Source organism: Alligator mississippiensis, chromosome 1 (genome assembly GCF_030867095.1).
Source record: "Alligator mississippiensis isolate rAllMis1 chromosome 1, rAllMis1, whole genome shotgun sequence".
In the NCBI taxonomy this organism is placed as follows: domain Eukaryota; kingdom Metazoa; phylum Chordata; order Crocodylia; family Alligatoridae; genus Alligator; species Alligator mississippiensis.
Window position 1 is genome coordinate 247,444,937 of NC_081824.1, and position 24,128 is coordinate 247,469,064.

Here is a 24,128-nt window from a genome sequence, read left to right on the forward strand (position 1 = left end):
TAACTAATCATGCAATACAAGTTACGTTTGCCAGGGGCCAGAATGCCCCATATGGAGTTTATGTCAGTCTAACTCCAATACTGTAATATTAGCTGTACCATTTCACTGTGTGCACTAGCCCTCAGTCCACATTTTTAAGCTTTATCTGCAACTTTAACAACAATACACTTCTTTCCTTTTTAATGAAAACCGAAGTTCTGTTGCATGAAGCACCAGCTTTAGACAAGTGGCCATGTGACAGACTTGCTGTTTTTGAGCCCTTTCCCACATAGAAGGATAAAAGCATTTAAGTAGAAACTCCTCTGCTTCATGGCCCACAAGAATCAGTAAAAGTGCACGTGCAGGTGTGGTTCACCCCTCTGCCCTCATCTGGCCTGTGGCTGCCCCTGTGGCAATCTGCATAGGGCCAAGCCCCACCTGCTCCCACCCAGGCCAACCTGCACCATACTCCTGCCTGCACCCATCCCATAACTACCCATGACACCATGCCAGCCCCAGCACCATCCCTGGACACCTTCCACCCACTTGCCCTTCTGCAGCTGGCTGCTCATCACACTGGGTGAGCAAAGTGAGTGGAAGGCACCCAGGAGCTGGAGCCCCATGTGCTGGGGCAGGAGCCACGTCACTGCAGCTTCCCCGATTTGCTCTGTGTGCAGTACTCAGCACACACCCCAATGGCTACCACCATGATTCTGAGCTGGTGGATGTAGGGGAAGCTGACCAGTACCTGGGGAGCTGCAGCGGCAGCAGAAGCTACCCTGCCAAGAAGCGGTGCATGGTGGCTGGGGCCAGGGCCAGGGCCAGGGCCATGGCCATGGCCAGGACAGGGGTGGTATTGTTAGCTGGCATGGGGCAGGTGAGGGCTGGAGCATGGCCTGGTCTGCTCCAGGCAGGAAAGAACATGGCTCGTACCCATGTGGAGCACTACAGGGGCAGCTGTGGACTGGGTGCAATCAATCGATAGGTCAGATCAGGCTCACAGACTATATTTTGCCCACCCCTGCCATAGCCACTTCCCATTTATGTCTGCATTACAACACTGCTATTGTGCATGAAGCATGTTTTAGCCGTCTTCAACAGATTGTGAAGAGGTAGATTGTCAGCAACCAACAGACTAAAGAATGCTTTGCTTCCAATCCAGTTATGAGTTGGTTTGAAATTTTTCTTTGTACACAGGTTCCCAGGCAGGTAATTCTACTGAACCCAAGACTCAGCCCAAAGAAGAAAACAATTCAAATCCCCAGGAGAAGCAAGAGGTCTGCAGACCACAAGGTATTACTTACGGTAATGTACTTCCTGAATTCATAGCTATTAGTAGGCAGAGTCTTTAGGGCCTTGAGAACAAGGGTCATAACAACTCTTCTTGCACCACAGCATTTTACTGCCTCACATGTTGCTGTATGGTTGTGGTAGAAATGGGAACAAGACTGCTGCTCAGGTCCATGGAGGATGAACACAAGTGACCAGGGCTGAATTGTAAGAATTACTGTCACTTTGTCACAATTCCAAGCTTCAGGGTTTTTCATCTTTAAGGTAGGCTGGGTTGGCATCTTCCAACTTTGTGTCCATACTGGAGCACCCAGTTAGCAAAACTCTTATTCATGTGCTTAATCTGGAGAGTGTGAACAGTGCTATTGAAGTTCAATGGGACCTTCTCTAGAAAGGCAGGAATTCAAGTGCTTAGCTGGATCAGGGCTATTCTGATAGGCCTGAATGCCCACAATTACAACTTGTTATATACTGTCTGGTAAGAGCAAGAGGCAGTGTACATCACTCCCATGTGACTTTGAAAAGCACACCTCACTGCAAGAATACCTCATCTAATAACAGTAGAGGGGACCTCTGGATAGGATGTTGTCAAATAGTGGTTCTCCCTCTGCCAAGCAGAAGAAATTAGGTAATAAGGAGCATCACCAAAGGTGGGAAAGGTAGACAGAGGGTGTGGACAGACAATGCTTAAAAAATTAGGAGCAAGTTTATGATGGCTCTCTGCCCACTTAGCCTGGAGGGGAACAGCCAATTCTTTCCCCTTTCACTGCAGCAGGGGCAGGTCTTCCTTGGCTTGGGTCCCCTGTGCTTTCTTCAGGCGTCACACACTGCCGGCCATCACTCCCTCCTGGCGCCTCTGCACTACACTTCTCTCCCCTGATCTGCTCCCCTGACAAAGCTGGCCGCAGGGTCTGGGCTGCTGACTCAAGCAATCCCCCTGGCCAGTACACACACACCTGCCAGACACTCAGGAAAGGGTTTTGTCACCACCTTGTCCTGACTTTCTATGGGATGCCTCCCCCAGGTAACTAGGGTTTGGCGACCCCTAAATCCTCCTTTCCCCACCATGAACCACATGGATGCCATGGCTCCCTGCAGCCTGTGTCCCATCTCCTTCAACCCTGCACACAGGTGGACTGGGCCTGTCTCCCTCTGGTCCCTCCTGCTTGTGCACACTCCCCCCCGCACAGGACATGTGGGTTCCTTCCCTGCTAGGCCCTAGCACTGCTCTCCTCCTTGCCCCAGGGGGGATTCCTGGGTGCAGATGTCTCCCCGAGCCTGCAGCAAGTCCCCCAGCGGCTCTGCAAGCTCCAGGGAAGCACCACACAGCCAGGCTCCCTCCAGCCCCCAGCCTGTGTTGTGGACTGTTTCTCTCCCTTCCCCTAGGGAAGGGGGGAAAAAACCCCTGTTATCCAGGACCTCCCTAGCTAATACCCAACATGGATTTTGTGTGGAGGCTTCCACAATGGCCCCTGTTCCCATTTTTTCTCCCCCAGAATGGGTCCCTCCAGGCGGGCTTCATCCGCCCACACTATAGTGCTGTCTTGGGACAAACATCCCACTTTCGCAGCACATTGTCTCTAGAGGGGCAGCTTTCCCATGCTGCTGCCCAGCTGTGCTCCTCATGAGACACTCCCCCTTTAGGCAATCACAACCTTTCTGCTTGTTACGAGTGTAAGAAACGGCTCTAGGATCTGAAGAAGTAAGGTCCGAATAAAGTAGTGCAGTGCATTACAGATCATTGTCCTAAGGCTTGGAAAGACTTCCTAAATGACTTCTCAAGTGTCTTCCTCTCCCTGTGTCTTCTCCAGAAAAGATCAGCGGGTCTGCCGGTAGCAGGGTTCTGCTGACCTGTCCTAGCCCTTCATGGGAGAGTCTGGTAACAGTAACTTGGAAGATACGACCACGGAAGGGAGCTGACTGCAGCCTGGCCTACAGGGAAGATACACACACGGTGGTCAGAACAGCCTGCATTGAGAGACTGAACTGGAATCCTGAACCAGAGCAGAATTTTACCCTTCAGCTTTCATCAGTGGAACTCACTGACGAGGACTTTTACATCTGTGAAATCATAAGCAGTGATGGGAACTTCGACCGATGCTACCATCTGACTGTGCTAGGTAGGAAACACCTTGTACTGTTCTTCAGTGAGCTAAATGATCAGACCCAGGCCAGACACACCAAGCTCCTCTCCCCATATGAGGATGAGAATGCAGGCTTGGAGTGTGCCCCACAGAAAGATCAGACAGGGATAACCCCAGTCACATTTTTATCTCTGATTCCTGCGATTAATGCCCTCTATCTCTGCCCCCACTTTCTCCTTTCCCTCTCTTCAGCCTCCTTTCCTTTCTGCTGCCCTTTGCAGCAGTGGAGCCTCACTCGTGGGCTGGAAGGAACAGGCAGGCTTGAGCAAGTTTTCTATTGGTTATAAAGACCCCGCTCTGTTAGAGGGGACCTCTACACAATTATCCCCTTACGCAGCCATGCGTCCCCAAAAGTAATTTTCATTAGGTTAAACCAAGGCTAAGGAAAGGTGCCAGAGCAACAGTTCTAGTAACTGGAAGCCTTCTATTCACAGCAGATGCGACTCTGCAGGTAGCACTTGTGCGGGCCGGGCCGGAACCCGGGCCCTTTTCGTCGCGCTGCATGCGGGCTGTGGCCGGCAGCCTGGGCAGGCCGGGTCGCAGAGGGCAGGCGCCGAGCTAGAATTAGGCACAGAGACTTAACGGTTGATTTTAAGATTGTTTACTTACACCAAGATGGTCGCGGTGCAGGCTGGAAAACTTGCTTGAGTTGCGGTTACAAACGGAAAACACGAACAATCACGTGGAGTTTGCTAGGCTCCACGCAGACAGAACACGAACAATGACATGGAGTTTGCTAGGCTCCACGCAGACAGAACTCCTTATGTCCAGGACAAGCACGCATCAAAATAGAAAACTCATCGATACGTCTTATAGAAAGTTACCGCTCGAAGACGGGAAGAGGTGGGCGGTGGATCAGGCCGCCAAACTCCTCTGAATAACACACAGGGCTTCGATGACCCTGCCGCACACCCAGAGTCCCCACGAGATGGATGTGGAGTCCTCTTTGGCTTGGGCGGAAAGTGCTCAAGCCTCTTATACAGCTAGCAGGCCAATCGCTAGCCGCCACGTGTGAATAATTTAGCACTAGCCAATTGCAGGGCATAAATTTGCATACGAAGAGAGGGAACTCCTTTGCACTGTGCATTTCTGTGTTGCAAAGGAGAAAAGACCCTGCAAAGACAGCTGCAAAGTGGCGGGAACTCTCTCCTTTGCACGCGGGTTCTCTGTGCAGCAGAACTCCTCCGTGCAATGAAGCTGTAAACCCACGGGGATAATTCTTAGTGCCGAAGCACACACAAAAAATCAGACCTTTGGGTCATGACAGCACTGAGACTGATGGGTACACAAAGGAGAGACGAGGAAGTGGAAAATCCATCCAGGGCCAAAGATCTAGTTTGGGCTAATGGGGTAGTTCTTTTCACAGCTGCCTTTTTTCTTATTTTCAAGAAGGAGCCAATTCCACCTGGACAGTCAATTAAACACTCATTCCTGCAGAAAACTGCAGCAGTAGTGTAACTTGGGGAGTGCGGGGTAGAGCCTAATGGGGCAGTAGCCCTTGGTTGCCCACTCTGGTGGGGAAAATAAAGATAAGCACCACCACAGCTGCTAGCTGGTTGTGCCACTGCCTCTGCTGCCCCACATGCTACCAGTGCCCAGGGTGCAGATGCCCTTCGTATGCCTCTGAATTTCAAAGTAAATGTGGAAATAAATGAGCCATTTCCCACTTGAGACCTGGGGTCAAGATCACTGATGAGGGCTCTTAGACCTGTGATGCCCGGGGCTGCCCAGGAACGGGCTGGATTGCCCCTGGAGCAGCACGGGAACATGGCAGAAGGGCAGCTGAGTGTGCTGACAGTCAGGGAAGGCAGCAGAGATGTGCATGGGGTGCAGGGCTGCCTGGGTGGGCTGCTAACTGGCCGGGCGCTGCCCCAGCTTGGAGGTGCCCGATGCAACTTTCCCTGATCCCACCCAGGTTTCTAGTACCCCGTACACCATCCCCACTGCCTTCTCCGGCTGCCAGCATACCCAGCTTACCCCTGGGGCACTGCAGGGAGGTGGCAGGAGGGTGACTGGGCAGCTGGAGAAAGCAGTAGGGATGGTGCACGGGGTGCTGGAAGTCTGGGCAGGCTCGGTGACATATTTGGATCAAGCACCTCTGAGCTGGGGCAGCACCTGGCCAGCTAGCAGTCTGCCGGAGCTTCCAATGCCCACTGCATCAACCCCACCACCTTCTCCAGCTGCCAGCACACCCAGCTGCCCTCCTACCACCTTCCTGCACTACCTCAGGGGTAAGACAGGCAGCTTCCAGGTGGCCCCAGCTGTCCTGCTGGCTACAAGTGCCTGCTGAAGGCAGAAGTAGCAAGGGACTGGATCCTTTTTTTTTGTCAGAGTCTGCCCACCTCTCTCATGGGCAGAGATCAATCTGCTGGAGGGACAAGTGTCTCCTGAGCTGCAGGGGGCTCCAGTTCTTCCCTCCATGGTAGTGGCACCCTGTGAGTTCACCCAGGAGGGCTGCTAGTGGGCCGAGAGCTGCCCCAGCTTGAGGAAGAGTTGGATCAAGCTGCATGCTGCCTCTGAGCTGAGGCAGCACCCGGGCAAAGCTCGCAGGAAAGCACCTTTACTGACTGGGTCCCAGCCTTCCTCCGGTCAGCTGGTTTCCTGATTTGCACTTTATCCCTGAACTGTCTCTATTCCTGGTGTCAATGTACAATATGGTACCCAGCCTTGCTACTGAGGAAGGTTTGGAGGGTAAGATAAATCCTCAAGGCCACTATAAGAACAGGACTTTTGTGGTCTGGAGGGGCAAGGCTGCATGGAGCAGGAAGCTCAGTTTCCTAAAACCAGGAGTGAAGAAGTTGCTGATCTCTAGGCCAGAAAGGCAGGAAAGACTGGTACCCATAGCAGTAAGCAGTCCTGGGAGGGTAGCAGCTAGAGCAGGAGGTTTACCAGCTTCCAGGGGGAACGAGCTGCCCAGCAATAGGCTTTACCAAGACTGTGCCTCAGGCCAGGAGTGAGCTGAAGGCTGCAGGTTGACCTAGGACTGGAGACTTGCCTCTTGCAGAGGCTCTAGATTGGATAATGGGAAATCCCTGTGCTGTGGCTGAGGCAGACATCAGCTGAGCAGTAGGGGTGGGGTGGGCCACTATATAGGTTTACCTCCCCAGCAGGAAAGGTCCCTCTGGCGCTGAGTATTTGGGAGAGGAAAACTCTGGAGGAGAGCAGGGAACCCATACCTACAAGGGGAGGAAAAGATACTGGAAGGGGTGGGGGAGCCTCCCCTTATTGGTGAGTGTACCTGGCAGGATGAGATTTTGGTGAATGCCTGGTTCTGTTCACCATGGGGAGGTTGTATTTCTGTTCAAATTGTACTGATAAAAACTGGAGGAGCGGCTGAAAGGGGTAGTTTGGATGCCATGTAGCAGAGTGCAGAAGAGCACTCTGAAATATTAACCTGGAGAGGGCCAGGCAGAGGTTGTAGGGCCCAGTGCCAGAGCCAGGGCCAGGGACCCAAGGAACAGAAACTAAGAGAGGCAGGAGATGTAGTGAGAAGAGACTGAATAGGACCTGTGAGGAATGGGTGTAGCTGTGGAGGAGGCTGGAGGTCACACTTAGGGTCAAGGAGAGAGAGGAGATTGGTCTGAGGACTGTACCATTAGACTCCTCCTTAAGACAGCAACGCAACCTCCCCAGACACCAAGTTACATCAAGACCTTTTTTCTATGGTTGGTGACAAGCAAAGGCATGGCAGATGAAAGTAAAGGCAGAGAGGATCATAAAAGAGACTGGAAAGTCCAGGATTGTCCCACAGGGAGGGACATCAAGGCCACTTTTTGCATGACTCCTGTCACCAACTGGAAGTGCTTTCATTTTTTATTTCCAATATGATACCATAGGGCACATCATATAAAGAGTCTTCATTGCCACACTCCATTTCCATTCCTCTCGCTGTGCTAGGCTCCTCTGGGTACAAATGAGGAGGGCACCATGTTAAGCACATCAAACCAAATCTTTCCCCTTTCTCCTGCCTTGCAGTCTCTCCCAAGGTCACTGTGAATTGTGACAGAAGTGGCAATGTGGTGTGCAAAGCAGCTGCAGGGAAACCAGCTGCACAAATCTCGTGGGTCCCAGAAGTCTGTCACAGCACTAAGGATGAATCTCACCCCGATGGGACAGTGACTGTTCTCAGCACACGCATAGCTAACGCCACTGCAGACAGTCAAGTAACCTGCTCTGTCTCTCATCCAACGGGAAACCAGAGCCTGTCCATAGGCTGCCACTCAGGTAACGGTGAGTACCACTTGTATTCTGTTCAGGCTCATAATGAATGAACCCTCATGCATCTCTGCCCAGGGAAGCAACAGTGATACTGGCCAGGCTGCAGCAGGAACTGTGAGCCCTGTAAACTATTGGGATAGGGAAATCTGGCAAAGCTACAGAAATCCTCCATAAGACTCCAGACTGACACAGGGACCTTTCCCTGTGCTCTTACCACAGAAGTGCCTCGCCTGGCACAGGGCCAGGTAGGGGACTGTTAACTGGCTGTGGAGGCTTTCACCAGCTCCCATGTGGCCTAGCTGCTTGGAAAAAGGGAGATTTGGGCTGTATTTCTGGCTCTGCTGCAAACTCCACGTGTGAGCTTGGGAAAATCCCCAAACCTATGTGCCTTAGTTTCCCATTCTGAAAAAGAGGGAGGGTTCCTTACATTTGTCACTGTTGGTGACTGAGTGGGATGACTAGGATGGGATCATTGTTTGCACGCCCCATTCCTTATACATTTCCACTAAGGCAGCCAGGATTTGCCACAGTCACAGGATACAGGCTTGGATCCAGGACCTTTGATCTGACGACTGTGCCAGTGCTGATGTTGTTTTAGAAGCAGGCTGCAGTTTGTCCATGATTCTATGAATGTTTTAAGATGAAAGTTTAATCTGCCTGTGCTCCTCAGATGGATGCAACAAAAGAAATAATCAGTAAGGACATGTAACTGAAATAGCAACTCTTTCTGTTTAGAAATGGGTAAAGTGGGTCTTCTGCGGTGGGTCTTGATTCTTCCTGGTCTCCTGAGCTTGCTGTTAATATTGGCTTTCATCCACCTGTGCCTGCCCTGTGATCACAGGTACGTATCCTATAGCATTAGTGAATCAATTTATCTAGATCTGATATCATGCCAATGGTATTGTAACAAACCCTGCAACCCCAGAAACTGGCACAGAGAACCATCAAGGGAGGTTTCCACATTCATATAGGGATGCTGAGGATCAGGGTCACCAGCCAATGGGCTAAGGAGATTGGGCAAAGCACAAGTAAATACATGTTTTAGTGTACATACACTTAGGATATATATGACAGATAATAAACAGTGGGTGCAATTACACACACGGTGGATGGTGCAGTTGTTACTGTGCAGTCATTTAGTACTTGCTTTAGCAAGTACTAAATGACTGCACAGTAACTAGTATTACTGCGCAGTCACAATGCCGCATGGCTATTTATAGAAGCTACCGTGCAGTAGCTCATTGCTACTGTGCAGTAGCATTGGAGTAATGGTTCATGCCCAGCCACATTACATCGTGTGGCAATAAGCTACAGCAACGTAGCTCATCACTATGGCAATGTAACCTCTCATGTAGACGTACCCGCTGTCCTTTCTTCTGTAGCCTTCTGGGAGCTGTAGTGCATGCTACAATTCCTTCTCCCAGTGCCCTAGGGGTGCCCAGGAGCTGTAGTTCTCTGTACAACATTACAGGACATGACAGTATCATACAAGTATACCATGCCATTCAGCCCCATCTGATACAGTCATACTCACTGAACATGTGGCAGGTGCAGCAGAGGGAGGCATGCTGTACTTCAGTAAGTGCAACACCCCAGGAGGAAATGCATACAGGATCATTAACCTGCCTACCTCTTGCACCCAGGGGATCTTCCTGTGAGGATGGAAAGCCAGCAAAGTAAAGCTGTCATCTACATATGACACTATCTGTCAGTCATTCGTCTCCTTTGGGGCACCAGGCAGGGGATCTGCTTCTCCACCCCATGGGCAACTTGTAATTGCTGAGGGCTGAACGGGGCTACCTGGTAGAAGGGCAGTAAAGAGAACCGTCAGTGTTGCGTTGTGTGAGGAACCTCCCCCTATAGAGCTGCGCTTCTGACCATGCGGGCCTTCACAAACTGACCCTGAGGGAGGCAGTTCCAGGGTAGGACTTCAAAAAGTACCATATTTTGACCTAGGAAACTGCACCAGGAGAGAACCTCTTCCATCTCCTCTTACCCCTTTGTCTGGGCTCCTGGTGCTTCACTTCATGACCTTCTCCTCTTCCCTCACAAGGGGATTCGTTCTTACCCTTTCAGTGAGCCTTAACTCTGTACGGCTCCTGTCCTAGAGCCTGGGTCAGCTCTGTAAGGCTCAGGCTGGCTTCTACCCTGCAGCCCTTGTTAAGGACAGTGACCCAGATACTATTATACAAGGCTAGCTGACCCCCAGCCCCTTCCTGCAAACTCGTTCTGGAGCTGCATTTGAGGAGCTCCTCCAGCACCCCAGCCTTGCTGCAGAACACACTGGCCTTCAGTCTCTGAACAGCTTCTGCCCCAGCAACATCTCTCACTTCCTTGGTTCATGAACCTCCCTTCAGCTTGCACCTAGATTTCAGCTTCTGGATTCTCCCTGCAGATCTGCTTCCTGACTCCTGACCCCAGTATGTCTAGTCCCTAACCCTGGTTTGATATTTTGGGTCCTGACTTGTGGCCTCTGACCCTGACCTTTTAACCCCCGCTCCACGCCCAGCTCTACCCACTAGAGCAGCTGACCTGGTGGCCCAGGACAAATTCCACTGTTCTGCTCTCTCCTGGTGCTAGGCACTCCCTCAGCTGTGAGCAGGGGCTCCACAAATGCAGGATCATGAGACCAGAAATGTAGTCAATGGTTCAAAGCAGATGGTAATGGATGATTTGAGAGAAGACCTTTAGTTGTCCTTGGGACAACAACACAACTGAAGGATTTTCTCCATAGTGTTACTAGGGCAGAGTGAACAGGGCACCAGCCTGTGGCACCTATTTAAAGCAAATGCCAGAAGGGTAGCCCAGGAAAAGTGGGCAGTGTTTGACATCGCCTTTCTGCACTCTGTGTCTAGGGTGCCACAATTGCTAGTTACACCTCTGGACTTGTTATTTGCAGAGTAGAGAAGTCCTGAAAAGCCGGTGTCCCCCTGGCCCCAGCAGGAGAGCTCACCTGCCTAACCTAAGGCAGAAGATGGAACGTCTAATATTCTGTTGTTTTCCCTTCCCACAGGTTTTGTCACAGATCCCAAACTCTGGAAACCGGTCCCCCAGACAGCACTCCAGTAAGAAAGGCAATATAAACCAAGATGACACCACATTATGGTCTGTGAGGAGAAATTGTCAGATTCTGCTTTCTGCAGCTGTTTTCCATAAACTGACCACTAGACACTGACATATGCAAGACAGAACCAATCAGTACCATGAATTAGCCTTGCAACACGTGCCTGTGTCGTGGTCCCTGTCTCAGACTAGGATCCTTGGCATCCAAAGGCAATGGACTTTGCCAAGTCTCTCTCATTACATCTGTACAAGCTGTGCTGACAACAGCTGTGATGCAGATGGTTCTTGGACAGCCAGCAGGCCATGGATGCTAAAAGTCTCTGTCTGTCTCTATCTGTCTCAATTCATTGTTATAAAATGAGAAGCAGGTACTGTTAAATAAGTGTGACATAAAAATGGAGGTTACTCCCCTTATTTCTTAGGGAGTGAGGAAGTTTACATACACCTGGGGGCCCAAAGTTGGCAACCCAAGACAAATTTTTTTTTTTTTACCAACTGCATTTTTTTTTTTTACTAACATATATTTTTATAAAAATGTGTTACAAACTTCAAATAAAACCTTTCTGCCAGGATCCGGACAAGGGCTAGTTTCAATTTTATGGCTCTAATACCAACCATACTAAAAAGTTTGGTTGTCAGTAAAAAGATTTGCAACATATAGGTGCATTCCCATGAGCGTGCAAGTGTGGTTTCCAGTGCCTCTAGCTGTTTGAGGTGCCACAAACCACACACAGTGCATGTGCACCCATGCAACATGCTATTAATTTGCAGCCTGGTGGGGTTTTTTTTACAAAAGGAAATCTTGGTGCCAAAAAAAGCAGCGTGGTGCACATGGTAGCAACAAGTGCTGCCTTAAACCAGAGCCTGGCTAGCCAGAGCCCAGCTCTGGCTGCTGGTCAGGCTCTGAGCGGCCAGCTCTGCACTGATCAGAAGCCCCGCCTTGTCTTTTACAATGGGAGTCTAGCAGACCTTATGGACTGATATAACTGCTCTGCAGCACAAACCAGCTTGTATCCAGCTCTGAGTTTAAAATCTACTACCTCCTCAACCATGCCATGTTGAGGAGGCATGGTTGAGTGGTGGTGGTGGTGGTTTGAGCATGACAATGACCAGTGGGTAATACACCACAGTGTGAATTGGCAATGTATTGGGTTGCTCCTCCATTTCTTTCTTTCTGCATAAATGCTAACTACTGCAGGACACAGTGAGGCCAGTGTGTGTATGTCTGCTTCTTCCTTTGTCCTGTAGCCTTCTGGGAGCTGTAGTGCATGCTACAGTTCCTTCTCCCAGTCCCCTGGGGGTGCCCAGGAGCTGTAGTTCTCTGTACAACATTACAGGACAAGACAGTATCATACAAGGATACCATGCCATCTGATACAGTCATACTCGCTGAACATGTGGCAGGTGCAGCAGAGGGAGGCATGCTGTACTTCAGTAAGTGCAACACCCCTGGAGGAAATGCATACAGGATCATTAACCTGCCTACCGCTTGCACCCAGGGGATCTTTCTGTGAGGATGGAGAGCCAGCAAAGTAAAGCTGTCATTAGCTTTAATTAATTGAGTCTGCTCTGACAGACTCAGATACAGCATATTTACAGCATGCCGGAGCAGGCTCTTGTCACATCTACAGGCACCCTAAGGTGCCACCTTGCCCTGCCTTCTTCCTATTACAAAGAAAAGCTATGGTATGTCGCATAGTTCTAAGTTAAGCACACCAAAGTTAGGAAATGCCCAAACGTTTCCGTTTTAAGCATTCTCCATCTGCCTTACACCTGTGCATGAGTGACACAGTGTTTAATTCCATCTGTCTCAGCCTTTTATACCGATATCTGTTCATGAAGTACTTGTGCACCTTTCACATACAGTCAATTGCACTAGGGAGGCTCTTCACTGATGTGTTGATTCTTATCCTCATTGAGGATCAAAACTGCTGGTGTAGGGTGGTTTGGGAGTGTGTCTGGATTTTTACACAGTACTTTTGGTTGGATTGTACATTATGGAGCAGAACAGCAGCAGCACCAAAATGGTAAGTGTGCAACTGAGGGAGTGTGGCACCTGTTCTTAACACTTTAATATTTCAGAGGTAACTTCCCTATTTCTTATAATTGCCACTTCCATTCCAGAAGCACAACAAATAATGCAGGCAGACACTGCATGCCAGACCTACCCCCCAGGATATGCAACATCCTGGGTGATATATAGGTAATATCAGAAATATCCCACTGACTTTGTAAACTTTATAGGGGGGAGGTGAAGAGGGTGGTATTTGGACTCTGAGCCAAAACCCATCCTTTTCTTCTTTCTTGCCCTGCAGAAGACTTTCAAGATCAGAAATTGAAAAGGATGAATAAAGGAAAGCATGAATCCTTTATAACAGTACAAGAAATAGAAGAACATAGTAAATAAAATGAAAGTAGAATAGAAATAGATATACATAGGTAGCCAAGTATCAATAGGTGAGTAAATAGATAGTGTGTAAATGATAAATAGTTTTAAATAGTGTATATGTTTAAATAGGATGTATAGTGAACAAGTAAACAGATAATGTATAAATAGTGTATAAATAGATAATGTATAAATGCTAAATAGCGTATAGATATAGGGGTTCAGGGAAGCTAAAACCTGACTATTTTCTTCTCTTTTTCTACTAATTGAACAGTTTTTTACAATTTTTTAGTTAATTTTTTTATTTTAAATAATGCCTTTTTTCTGAGAAAAAAAGACATGTAAATGCACCTAATTTTATTGTTGAAGTAAAGATTTGAAATCCACATAGTTCCTTCTGGATGTTGCATGTTTTTTTTCATAGGCAGCTTGGCATGCATAGCAGTCTGTGTGCTTTGGGGGTGGGTCTGAGAGGTCAGGACCATGCCCACCTCAGCATGGGGAAGCCTTGCTTGGGGGCGTTTCTGGAGTGTTGGGATTACTTGAAGACAGCAGCAGGGTGGATTGGTATGTGAGGTCCAATGCTTGTGCAATGGTTGTGTTGCCCCCCGATCCCAATGTACAAGAATCCTGGCAAGACAGACTCCTGAGGGGGCAGCACCTTTTGGTAGCCCCCCACACAGAGTGCCCCATCCTAAACCCAACAAGAAAAATTGTAAATACTGTGCCAGGGGACAGCCTTAACATTTGAAAGAAGGCAACTAACAACTTCTCAGACTATCATGAGCCTATGCTTGGTTTTTCTTTTTTGCATCACCTCCACCACACTCTTTCCCTGCCAGGCAGGGGGAGCAGCTCATCCCACTTTCCAAGCACCACCAGGCAGGTCTCCTGTGCCCACACATGCTGCATGGATGCTGGGCAGTGTGGTGGAGTAGGGTGTTCGGGGTCCCTGCCAGGTGGGGGCAGCTGTCCTGGGCATGGGGCTCCCTGGGACCCAAGGAATCTTAATCCACCTCTACACCACCCCCACCCCAACCCCCGGCCCAATCTGCCATGCTGCTGCTCAGCTTGGGCAGTCATCCCTGCTGTTTCATGGGAGGATACAAAAGACAGGAGGCAGATCATTCATTGTCTTTTACATAAAAATCCTTCAAATTTTTTGTCTCCTTTTTGTTTTTTTCTCATTAGTAAAACCATGAACAAGTTACATTTGTAGAAATGCAAGCATTGACAGTACCACCCAGCCCACCCCCCCTGCTGCAGGACAGTTAACAGACAGGGGACCCCAATACCATTTGGGCAGCAGTACCCCATAGTTTGCGGCAGGCACCCCTGCAGGGCAGAGCCAGGAATGCAAGGAGGCGGGGGGGGGGGCGCGGTTTAAGAGACAGACATGTAACTGGAGCACCATTTAATGTTGAAGTACAGTGTAGAAATTCATACAGTTCCTGAATTGGCATTTTTCTTTCGTAGGCAGACTGGGGGCCGGGCGGTGGGGGAGCTGGGTGGCCACTCATCACACTGTCCAATTATTTCTAATGATTACTGCTACCAGACTCAGACACTGAGCAGGCAGGTGACCCTATCCACTTCGTTCTGCATTCACATTTGCGTAACTTAATAGCTTTTGGTTAGTCACAACTAGCATTGACCAGTCAGAATATTTTAACTGGAGCAACAAAGACTTATTCGTCTGTGTTTGTTTGCAGTTTTGTTTTTGTATGGTTTGTGTTTTTGCCAGCACCTTGACACTGACAGTCTTTCTCCTTGAATCTTGATATTTGCTTTTGTCTTTGTGTTACTGTGTTTGTGTTTTTTGCATTTTTGTGGCTGTGTTTTTTCTATTTTTGTGTGCATGCTTGTTGTTTGTGTTTTTACAATTTTTCCTTGCTTGTGTTTGTGTGATTGTATGCTTTGTGAATGCTGATGCTTTTATGCATAAGTATAGCAGTAGTCACTTCTTCAGAATACATGGGAAATGTAGTCCTTATACAGAAAGAAAAAAATGGAGGACCTAGCCAATACCTGCCCAACCCTCATGCACAGTTTGGTGCACTACCCTCGTGGTAGTGGTGGTGCACATACCACCACCACTATCTCCAGTCTCTTATGTGCTCCCCCGCCACCCCCAGCTCTGGGCCCAGCCCCCTGCTTGAAACTGGGGAGCATAGCATCATAAACTTAATTCATTATTTTAATTAGACTTTAACACATTTTAAAATAAAATTTAAAAAATCAAATATTTTAAAATTATTTTATATATTTTTTGTACTCATGTTGTGTCTCTTAAAAAGAAAGGCTGAGTGCCCTGGGTTGGGAACTAACAATCTGAAGCTTTCCCTACCTATGTGTCACCTGTTGCTGGTCTACACTGAGGTCCCCTCACATTCACCTGTACCCCGCGGTGTCAGACTCTGCGCTTTTACAGCTCTGTGTTAGAGAGGAGCTGATGAAAAACTGTAAGTGGAAAACAAGGCATTCAGGCTGGACTGGGAAAGAACCTGAAAATCTATTTAAATGCGCCAAACCAGCTTTCTGCCTTTCCCTGCTTGCCTCTGCCAGCCTGAGCTGTGGGCAGTAGCAAGCACTCCTGTGGGAAAGGAAGGACGAGGGAAGGAGAGGAGAACTCACAACACGCTGCTTGGAAGAGACTGAATCCGTTGGGGATCATTTCTAGGTGCTCCAGGCTTGCTGTCCTACATGAACCTTGGCCCAAGAGCATTTTTTCTCCCTCTCAAGCCAGGCTTGTGAGCCGTACTACTACTTGCCACCTTTTTCATGCAGTTATTTTTGATTTAGGATTTTTAGGCAGGGGTTATACTAGTTGAGAAACTTGTTACTTCTCTGCAGGGCCTCAGTTCGATCATCTCCTGAGGGGAAGTTCTCGGGGCCTGCCTGCATTCATCTACTGCAGTGATTCTCAAGCAGGGTGCTGTAGCACACGGGTGCCTGGGGATCCTTTTCCGGGTGCCACACAATGTTAGCACTGCCGGGGTGCAGACATGCTGCACAAGATCGACCAGAGATTGCAAACAGGAATCCAGAGCGCCCGAACCATTCTGCCCTGTCGTGGCCTCTGAGTTCGTTGCGGCAGAGACTGCTCTGTTATTTTTTATGTAGTCAAAAAACAAGTGAAAACTAAGAGCTGGCATGTTCTGAGGGGAGCCCTGGATTTAAGGAGGTTGAGAACCACTGATCTACTAGAGAAAGGTCCACCCTCCCAGTCAGGACTAGGGAAGCTTATACACGTGATGCTGAGGTGATGTACATACAAAAAAAAATTCCCTTTGTGTGGCTTAATGGCTTCACACTTTACATGTACATGAGTTTTGTGGGGTTTTAAATTAGTTGTCATCATTACAAACTTAAAGCGCATCCAGATGTAGTTTAGTTTGCAATGTTGCAACTTGCAATGATACAACCATAAATCTGTCACATGTTCATGGTGATGCACTGAATTAAATGGACTGAGACCCTTTGTCCACTGGATGTCGCTACAGTTTTTGTGTAGTGAGCCCTCTTGTCTACCACATATCCCTACAATTTACAGGTATTTTTGTGTAATGAATGTTTTAGTGTAGTGCAGGTGTAGCTGCAGAGCCAGACATGAATCAATCTTCTGCTGACCTCTTTTTATTACTTTATTAAACAAGTAATTTAAAGAAACCAATCAGTGCTTGTCATCTCCTATTCTGCTTGGTGTGGGGGTGTCCAAAAGGCCCTAGGGTGTGTTCAGGAGTTGAAGATCGGGGTGATCCCAGACTCTTTTGGAGATTGGTATTTGTCTAAATCTATCTCTTACGGAAATCTATCAGTGTCTGCTGTGTATGTGCTCCCTTCTCCATTATCAGGGATAATGTGGTGCCTGGTGTACCCTGACTCCCTCAGTGCTATTATAGAAATACCTCACAGTGAAGCTTGCTATTGTCAGTAAAGCATACTAGTCTTCTGCTCTGAGCATTTAACACCTAATAGGAGTTTAATGGGTCCCCAAAGTTCCCTTGCTGTCCAGAGAGCTGGTGGTCTTTGCAACAACAGGAAAGGTTAGCTCTGGCCTTGTTGGGTATGTTCTGCTCTGAGCAACTAACACCCAATTGCCAGTGCAATTGCACAGCTTAAGCTATGGACATTGGGGATGATGATCTTTTCCTCCCCACCTTTAGACTGGGATCGTGCAGGGAAGGGGCTGTCTCTGTACAGCCCCGAGCATAGTAGGGTCAGGAACTCAGTAGGGGCCTCCAAAAGCCTGCTGTTTCACTGCCCTCCCATTCTCTGTGCTGTGGCCTGCATGCATGATGGTCCTTGGACATTGCTGCAAGGGCAGCACTGGCTAAAACCCTTTGCTGTTCTCCACTCAGGCTGCCGCAGTCTGGCCCAAGTACACAAGCTCTAAAAATGCCTTGCGAGACTTTGCTGAGACCCACGTCTTGTTTCATATATCTCCGGTTTGTCAGATTTTCCCAAAACCAAAGTAGGGGTCCTGGGGCAGACCCACGAGATGCACTCTTCCAGCACTGTGCAGGGACAGTCTCCAGTGCGGCTCTGCCCCAGAGCTGCAGTCTAGATACTCCAGGACCCTGAAGGCACATGGGTCTCCAGCCACAGGAGCTTTCTCTGGGCAGTTATATTTGAACCAGGACTTCATTCTGGCAAACCTGCAGACCCCAGCTAGAGTCAGCCCTCTGAGTCTTTCTAAGCTCCTTGCTTTAGAGTGGAGAACGGGAGCATCATCATTTTATAAAAGCTGTTCTGTGGTTTGGTTAATTATGGTTAATACTTGGTTTGTAAATAAAAGTTTCTATTTGCTTTGTTTAATTCTTCACTTCATGTGAAGTCTGGGAGTGTGAAGAAGGGAAGTGTGGATGGGCATGGGTTTTCTGGCTTGTAGGGTGACGGGCTTGCATGAGCTACTCAGAGGGGCACGCCAGCCTCTTCCCAGTGTGGGGGCTGAGCAGGGGCTGCCTTGAGGGTGGGAGCAGGGCAGGCTCAGCTGCTGCAGTGTGCACAGGGTTGTTAATGCTCATGTCCCTATTCACCAATCCTTAATTCTGGGTTTCCCCATTTCAGTGTTCTGCTCAGCACATGTTTTTTTTTCTGCTGAGCAAATGTCATCAACAAACAGGTGTAGGAAGACTTGGGGCATTTCTGACTGTGATATTACTTGATTGTTCTGGCACCTCAATATCTGGCATAGCTCTTGATATGCCTATTCAAAAAAAGCACAAGGACCTCACACCCACATTTCTTCCCTGGCTTCTGCCAGATTGGAGGTATTTGCTGGGGTGGTACTTTGTGGTGGGTCTACTCATTGTTCCACAAAGCACTATTATCTGCAGCCCTGGGCAGATCATGGGTTTTGATGTGGGGGATGCTTTTGGCTGTGAGGGGTGACTGGCTGCCCTTGGGGTTTGCAGTTTGTCCTTTCAGTCTTCTGCTCAGTGCCTGCTTTTTTTTCACTGAGTGCTTCTTCTGTTGGGAGCAGTGTCTTGACACATGGGTCACTCAGTTGCCTGCTATTGTGCCATGGCATACACAGGTCTTGTTTAGTTATGGTTAATATTTGATTTGTAAATAAAAGTTTCTATTTGTTTCATTCAATTCTTCATGTTCCCTGTGTTTTAGAGGGGAAGTGTCGAAGGCTGGAGGGAGATTGTTTGCTGGCTTGTACAAGGGTGGGTGGAAGGGGGAGTTGCTGGCTTGTAGTGACAATTAGCAGTGACTACAATGTGCCTGACTTGTTTTGAAGATTGTCAATCCTCTGGTTGAACTCCTGACCCATTTCCCCCACCCCAGATGGGCCCATTGGAGCGGGTTTGGCAGGGCAATCACCTCGGCTCCCGTATTGAGTGGGGGGAGTAAGGCCCCCACTGCGGGCTTCCCCACAGCCAGGAGCTGGGGCGATCACCTGGCCATGCCCCCTCCCAGGCTGGTAGGCTATCTGAGGAGGGAGTGTGGGGGCGGAGGGACCCCCTACCTGGCACTGGGCGCCCAGCCAGGTTGTGCCCTGCATGGAGGGAAGCCCCCAGTGGAGGCCACTTTACCTCCCAGTCCCTCCTCAGCCAGCCTCCTGGCTGAAGAGGGGCCATGGTCAGGAGATCATCAGGGATCCTGGTTTCCCCTGATAAAAAATCACAAATTAACTGATAAAACCCCCCAAATCCATGATTTAAATTAAAGGACCCCCACAGTCTCCCCAGCCCTGATGGTGCCTCTCACTCCCCTCTCCCTTCACAGCCCCCTGGATGTGCTGGTGCCTCTGACTCCCCCACAAAGCCCCCACAGCCATGCTGGTTCCACTTGCCCCCACCCACAGCCCCTTGCATCCCCCCCAGCCCTGCTGGAGGGCCCCCCCAGCTGCTAGGGCTACAGGGCCAGGGACCTGGGTTCACAGTCCCCTGACCCCCACAGAAGCCAGTGGTAGCTGCAGTGGAGAGAAGCCTGGCTCCTGCCCACCCCACCCCAGCTGCTGCCTTCTGAGGTCTCAGGCTGTGGGGGCTGGCACTCCTGGGGGGTAGAGGGGACCCACACCCTTCAGATCTGTGTGTGGGGCAGGGGCAGGGTGGACTGTGTGCTGTGGGCTCAGGCGGGGAAGGTGGAGCCATCTCCCCACCACAGTGGGCCCAGCTGGGGGGCAGACCTGTGCCATCCAGATCTGTGCACAGGGCAGGCGTGCACTGACCACTGCAGGCTCAGGCTCCACATCCTGCTGCCCTTCCCAGGGGCCTTCACAGTGGATGCAACCAGGGCCGCAGGAAACAGTGGAGCCACGTGGAGAAGCTGCCTGCCACTGCGAGCTCCACGCTGCTCTGGCAACGCACCCCCTATGCACACAGCTGCAGTGGGAGCAGCGGCATGGGGTTGTGTCCCTCAAAGATGCCTGGCGCACAGCAGGCACATTTCCAGGCTAGCACAGAGCTTGCAGCAACAGGCAGCTTCTCTACATGGCTCTGCTGTTCCCTGCCATGCCGGGTTGCACCCACTTGCCCCGGGGAAGGGAAGCATGGTGGGAGCCTGAGCCTGCAGTGGACAGCCCATGCCCACCCCCATCCTATGCACAAATCTGGAGGGTGTGGGTTCCCCTGTCACTTGGGAGTGCATGCAGTGGTGGGGAGCTGGCCCCACTTCCCCCTCCCCCCAGATGAGCCACCCATAGCCCTGTCCCACTCCCCACTGGGGCCCTGAAGCCATGCATTGCAGCCCTGGGCCCCAAACCCCACACACTGCCCAGCTGGGCAGCAACCCCAGCCTTGCCCAAATCCCTCCCTCCCTACAGGCTTCCTCTCGTGTGTGGATGACCTCTACCTGACTCAAGAAGTCTATGGGCCAACGAGAGGCAAAGCGCTGCTCGACCTGGTGCTGGCTACTGGGGAGGACCTAGTCGGTGACCTAGTGATCGATGGGAAGCTGGGTGACAGCGACCACGAGCTGATCACCTTCACCATCTGCCGAAAAGCTGGCAAGTCGGTCAGCAACACGCAAGTCCTTGACTTCAGGAAAGCCGACTTTGACAAGCTCAGGAGGCTTGTCAGTGAGGCCCTAAGGGACTGTGACCGCAGGGAGAGGGGAGTTCAAGAAGAGTGGTTGCTCCTCAAGGGAGCGATCCTCAATGCACAAACTAAGTCTATTCCATCTCGGAGGAAAGGCAGCAAGAGGGCACAGCAGCCCCCCTGGCTCTCCAGGGACCTAGCAGACCTCCTGAGGCTAAAAAGAAAGGCCTACAAAGGATGGAGGATGGGAGTCACCTCCAAGGAGGATTATTCTGCACTGATCCGGTCCTGTAGGGAGCAGACCAGGAAAGCCAAGGCTGCAACTGAACTCCAGCTAGCTTTGAGCATCAAGGACAATAAAAAGTCCTTTTTCAGATATGTGGGGAGCCGGAGGAAAAGCAGGGGCAACGTTGGACCCCTGCTGAACCAGATGGGGCAACTGACAACTGACGCCCAGGAAAAAGCCAACCTATTAAATAGGTACTTTGCGTCGGTCTTTCATCAGCCCCATGGGACGCCCGTGCCTGCTACAGGGCCGGGAAGTCCGGGTGAGGGTGATCCCCTGCCCTCCATTAATGCTGACTTTGTGAAGGAACATCTTGAGAAGCTGGATACCTTCAAGTCAGCCGGCCCTGACAATCTTCACCCCAGGGTACTCAAGGAGCTGGCGAGCATCATAGCCCAGCCTCTAGCGCGAATCTTTGAAAACTCTTGGCACTCTGGTGTAGTGCCCGAAGACTGGAAGAAGGCCAACGTGGTGCCTATCTTCAAGAAAGGGAGGAAAGTGGATCCGGCTAACTATAGGCCCATCAGCCTGACTTCTATCCTGGGGAAGATCTTAGAAAAGTTTATTAAGGAGGCCATCCTTAATGGACTGGCCGACGCCAACATCTTAAGGGATAGCCAGCACGGGTTTGTTGCGGGTAGGTCTTGCTTGACCAATCTCATTTCCTTCTACAACCAGGTGACCTATCACCTGGACAAGGGAGATGAGATTGATGTCATATATCTTGACTTCAAAAAAGCCTTCGATCTGGTGTCCCATGATCGTCTCTTGGAGAAACTGGCCAATTGTCGCCTTGGGTCCCCCACGATCCACTGGCTGGAAAATTGGCTCCGGGGTCAGACCCAGAGGGTAGTAATTGATGGAAGTCACTCATCGTGGTGTCCTGTGACCAGTGGGGTCCCCCAGGGCTCTGTCCTTGGACCCATACTGTTCAACATCTTCATTAACGATGTGGACACTGGAGTCAGAAGCAGACTGGCCAAGTTCGCCGATGACACCAAACTTTGGGGCAAAGCATCCACGCCAGAAGACAGGCGGGTGATCCAGGCTGACCTGGACAGGCTCAGCAAGTGGGCGGATGAAAATCTGATGGTGTTCAATGCCGATAAATGCAAGGTTCTCCACCTTGGGAAGAAAAACCCGCAGCATCCTTATAGGCTCGGCAGTGCCATGTTGGTTAGCACTATGGAAGAAAGAGACTTGGGGGTCATCATTGACCACAAGATGAACATGAGCCTGCAACGCGATGCTGCGGCTAGTAAAGCGACCAAAACGCTGGCTTGGATCCATAGATGCTTCTCAAGCAAATCCCGGGATGTCATTCTCCCCCTGTACTCGGCCTCAGTGAGGCCGCAGCTGGAGTACTGCGTCCAGTTTTGGGCTCCACAATTCAAAAAGGATGTGGAGAAGCTTGAGAGAGTCCAGAGAAGAGCCATGCGCATGATCAGGGGTCAGGGAAGCAGACCCTACGATGACAGGCTGAGAGCCCTGGGGCTCTTTAGCCTGGAAAAGCGCAGGCTCAGGGGTGATCTGATGGCCACCTACAAGTTTATCAGGGGTGATCACCAGTATCTGGGGGAACGTTTGTTCACCAGAGCGCCCCAAGGGATGACGAGGACGAATGGTCACAAACTACTACAAGATCGTTTCAGGCTGGACATAAGGAAGAATTTCTTTACTGTCCGAGCCCCCAAGGTCTGGAACAGCCTGCCGCCGGAGGTTGTTCAAGCGCCTTCATTGAACACCTTCAAGATGAAACTGGATGCTTATCTTGCTGGGATCCTATGACCCCAGCTGACGTCCTGCCCTTTGGGCGGGGGGCTGGACTCGATAATCTTCCGAGGTCCCTTCCAGCCCTAATGTCTATGAAATCTATGAAATTCCCCCAACCCTATTTATCTGCAGGAGTTGCTGTCCAGGCTGCCTGAGGCCATGGTGCCTCATGCCTGACCGCCCTCCTGCCACTCCTTCCCAGCCCACCGCAGGCTGGAACTGTGCCAGTCTGCAGAGGACTCATCCCAAAATTGCAAAATCTTCAGGCTTTTCTGGTAAAATGAGACATCCGCATTTGCCTCTGGTTAAAGGTAAAATCCACAGTTTACTCCAATTTCCCACAGGAAATGGAAAACCCAGATCCCTGGTGATCACCTTGACTGCCATCTGCTGGGAAGCTCACATTGGGGCTTTACTCCCCCTGCCCAAGCCAGGAGCCAGGGCAATCACCCAGCCATCCTGTCTCCCCGGCCGACAGCCTGAGGAAACTGGGCTTTGGTCAATGGGAACAGAGACCCAAACAGAGATGTGGCGAGCAGCCTGGGGATGGAAAAGAAACACTGAACATTGAAGAGTGCAGTCTTCTGCTCTGCCAGCTCTGCAAGGCGGGGGTTAGTGACTGGGGGCCTGAGCTGTGCTGACTGGCACTTCTGGGCTGGAGGAGGCAGGGGACCCACCCCAACCTGCCCACCCCCCAGCACATGCTCCCATGTCCATACTGCAGGGAGCAGCTGGGGGATGACTTCTCCAGGAGAAAGTACAGTGGTAGCTTTCCATCCACAGCTCCACACCAGCCTGGAATGAGCACTTTTCCTTTAAAAATGGGTCATCAACCCGACAAGGTTGCGACTGGCAGCAAAGAAAATGGTTTGTTTCCTGTTTACTTCTTCCCACAACACACTGAGAAGAGGGTTCTGTGATAACATAAGAAGGCAATCTGTCAATCATAAGCTCTACTCAGTACTAAATAAACTAATCTTTGGTTACATCTAGAGAAAAATAGCTACATGAGAATGGGTGCCTATACAAGGACAGTGAAGTTGCTCCAAAGCGCAGTAATTACAGCATGTCAGGGCAGACTTGATTAATCGAGTCTGCTGAAGTGTGGTAATTACCATGCTCCATGCAGACCTTGCATCATGTGTATCAGCATCCCTGCACTGAAAAGTGGCAATGGAGGCACTTTAATTAAGCTTGTTTGATGAGCTTTAATTAGCCATTTTTCAGCGTGGGGATGCTGATAGACATAATGCTATGGGCAGTTTAGTTAGAGCAGCTCTCAGAGCTGCTGTAATTAAAGCAACCCCCTCCCTGAGTATGTGTATAAATGCCCAATGAGCATAAGCACATGACTGAAAAAGTTAGCTTAGAATAGAGAACTTAATTGGCTCTTTTGTCATAATTCCAGATCAACAAAGCATCACCTTGGGTTAGGAAGGAATTGCTCTGTATGGTACTGAAGGGGCAAAGTATGGCACGCTACTATGCAGAGCCATCCG

At 50.1% G+C, this 24,128-nt stretch overlaps 1 protein-coding gene across 1 annotated transcript; it reads left to right on the forward strand.

The window, feature by feature from the left end:
- Positions 1–477: 477 nt before the first annotated feature.
- On the forward strand, positions 478–18,675 carry LOC102569110 (cell surface glycoprotein CD200 receptor 1-B). Its single transcript, XM_059724310.1, has 6 exons — positions 478–568; positions 1,177–1,284; positions 3,081–3,389; positions 7,389–7,643; positions 8,367–8,472; positions 10,645–18,675. Exons 1-6 carry the CDS (start codon positions 478–480, stop codon positions 10,712–10,714), a joined length of 939 nt encoding a protein of 312 aa, XP_059580293.1. The 3' UTR covers positions 10,715–18,675.
- The last annotated feature ends 5,453 nt before the right edge of the window (positions 18,676–24,128 follow it).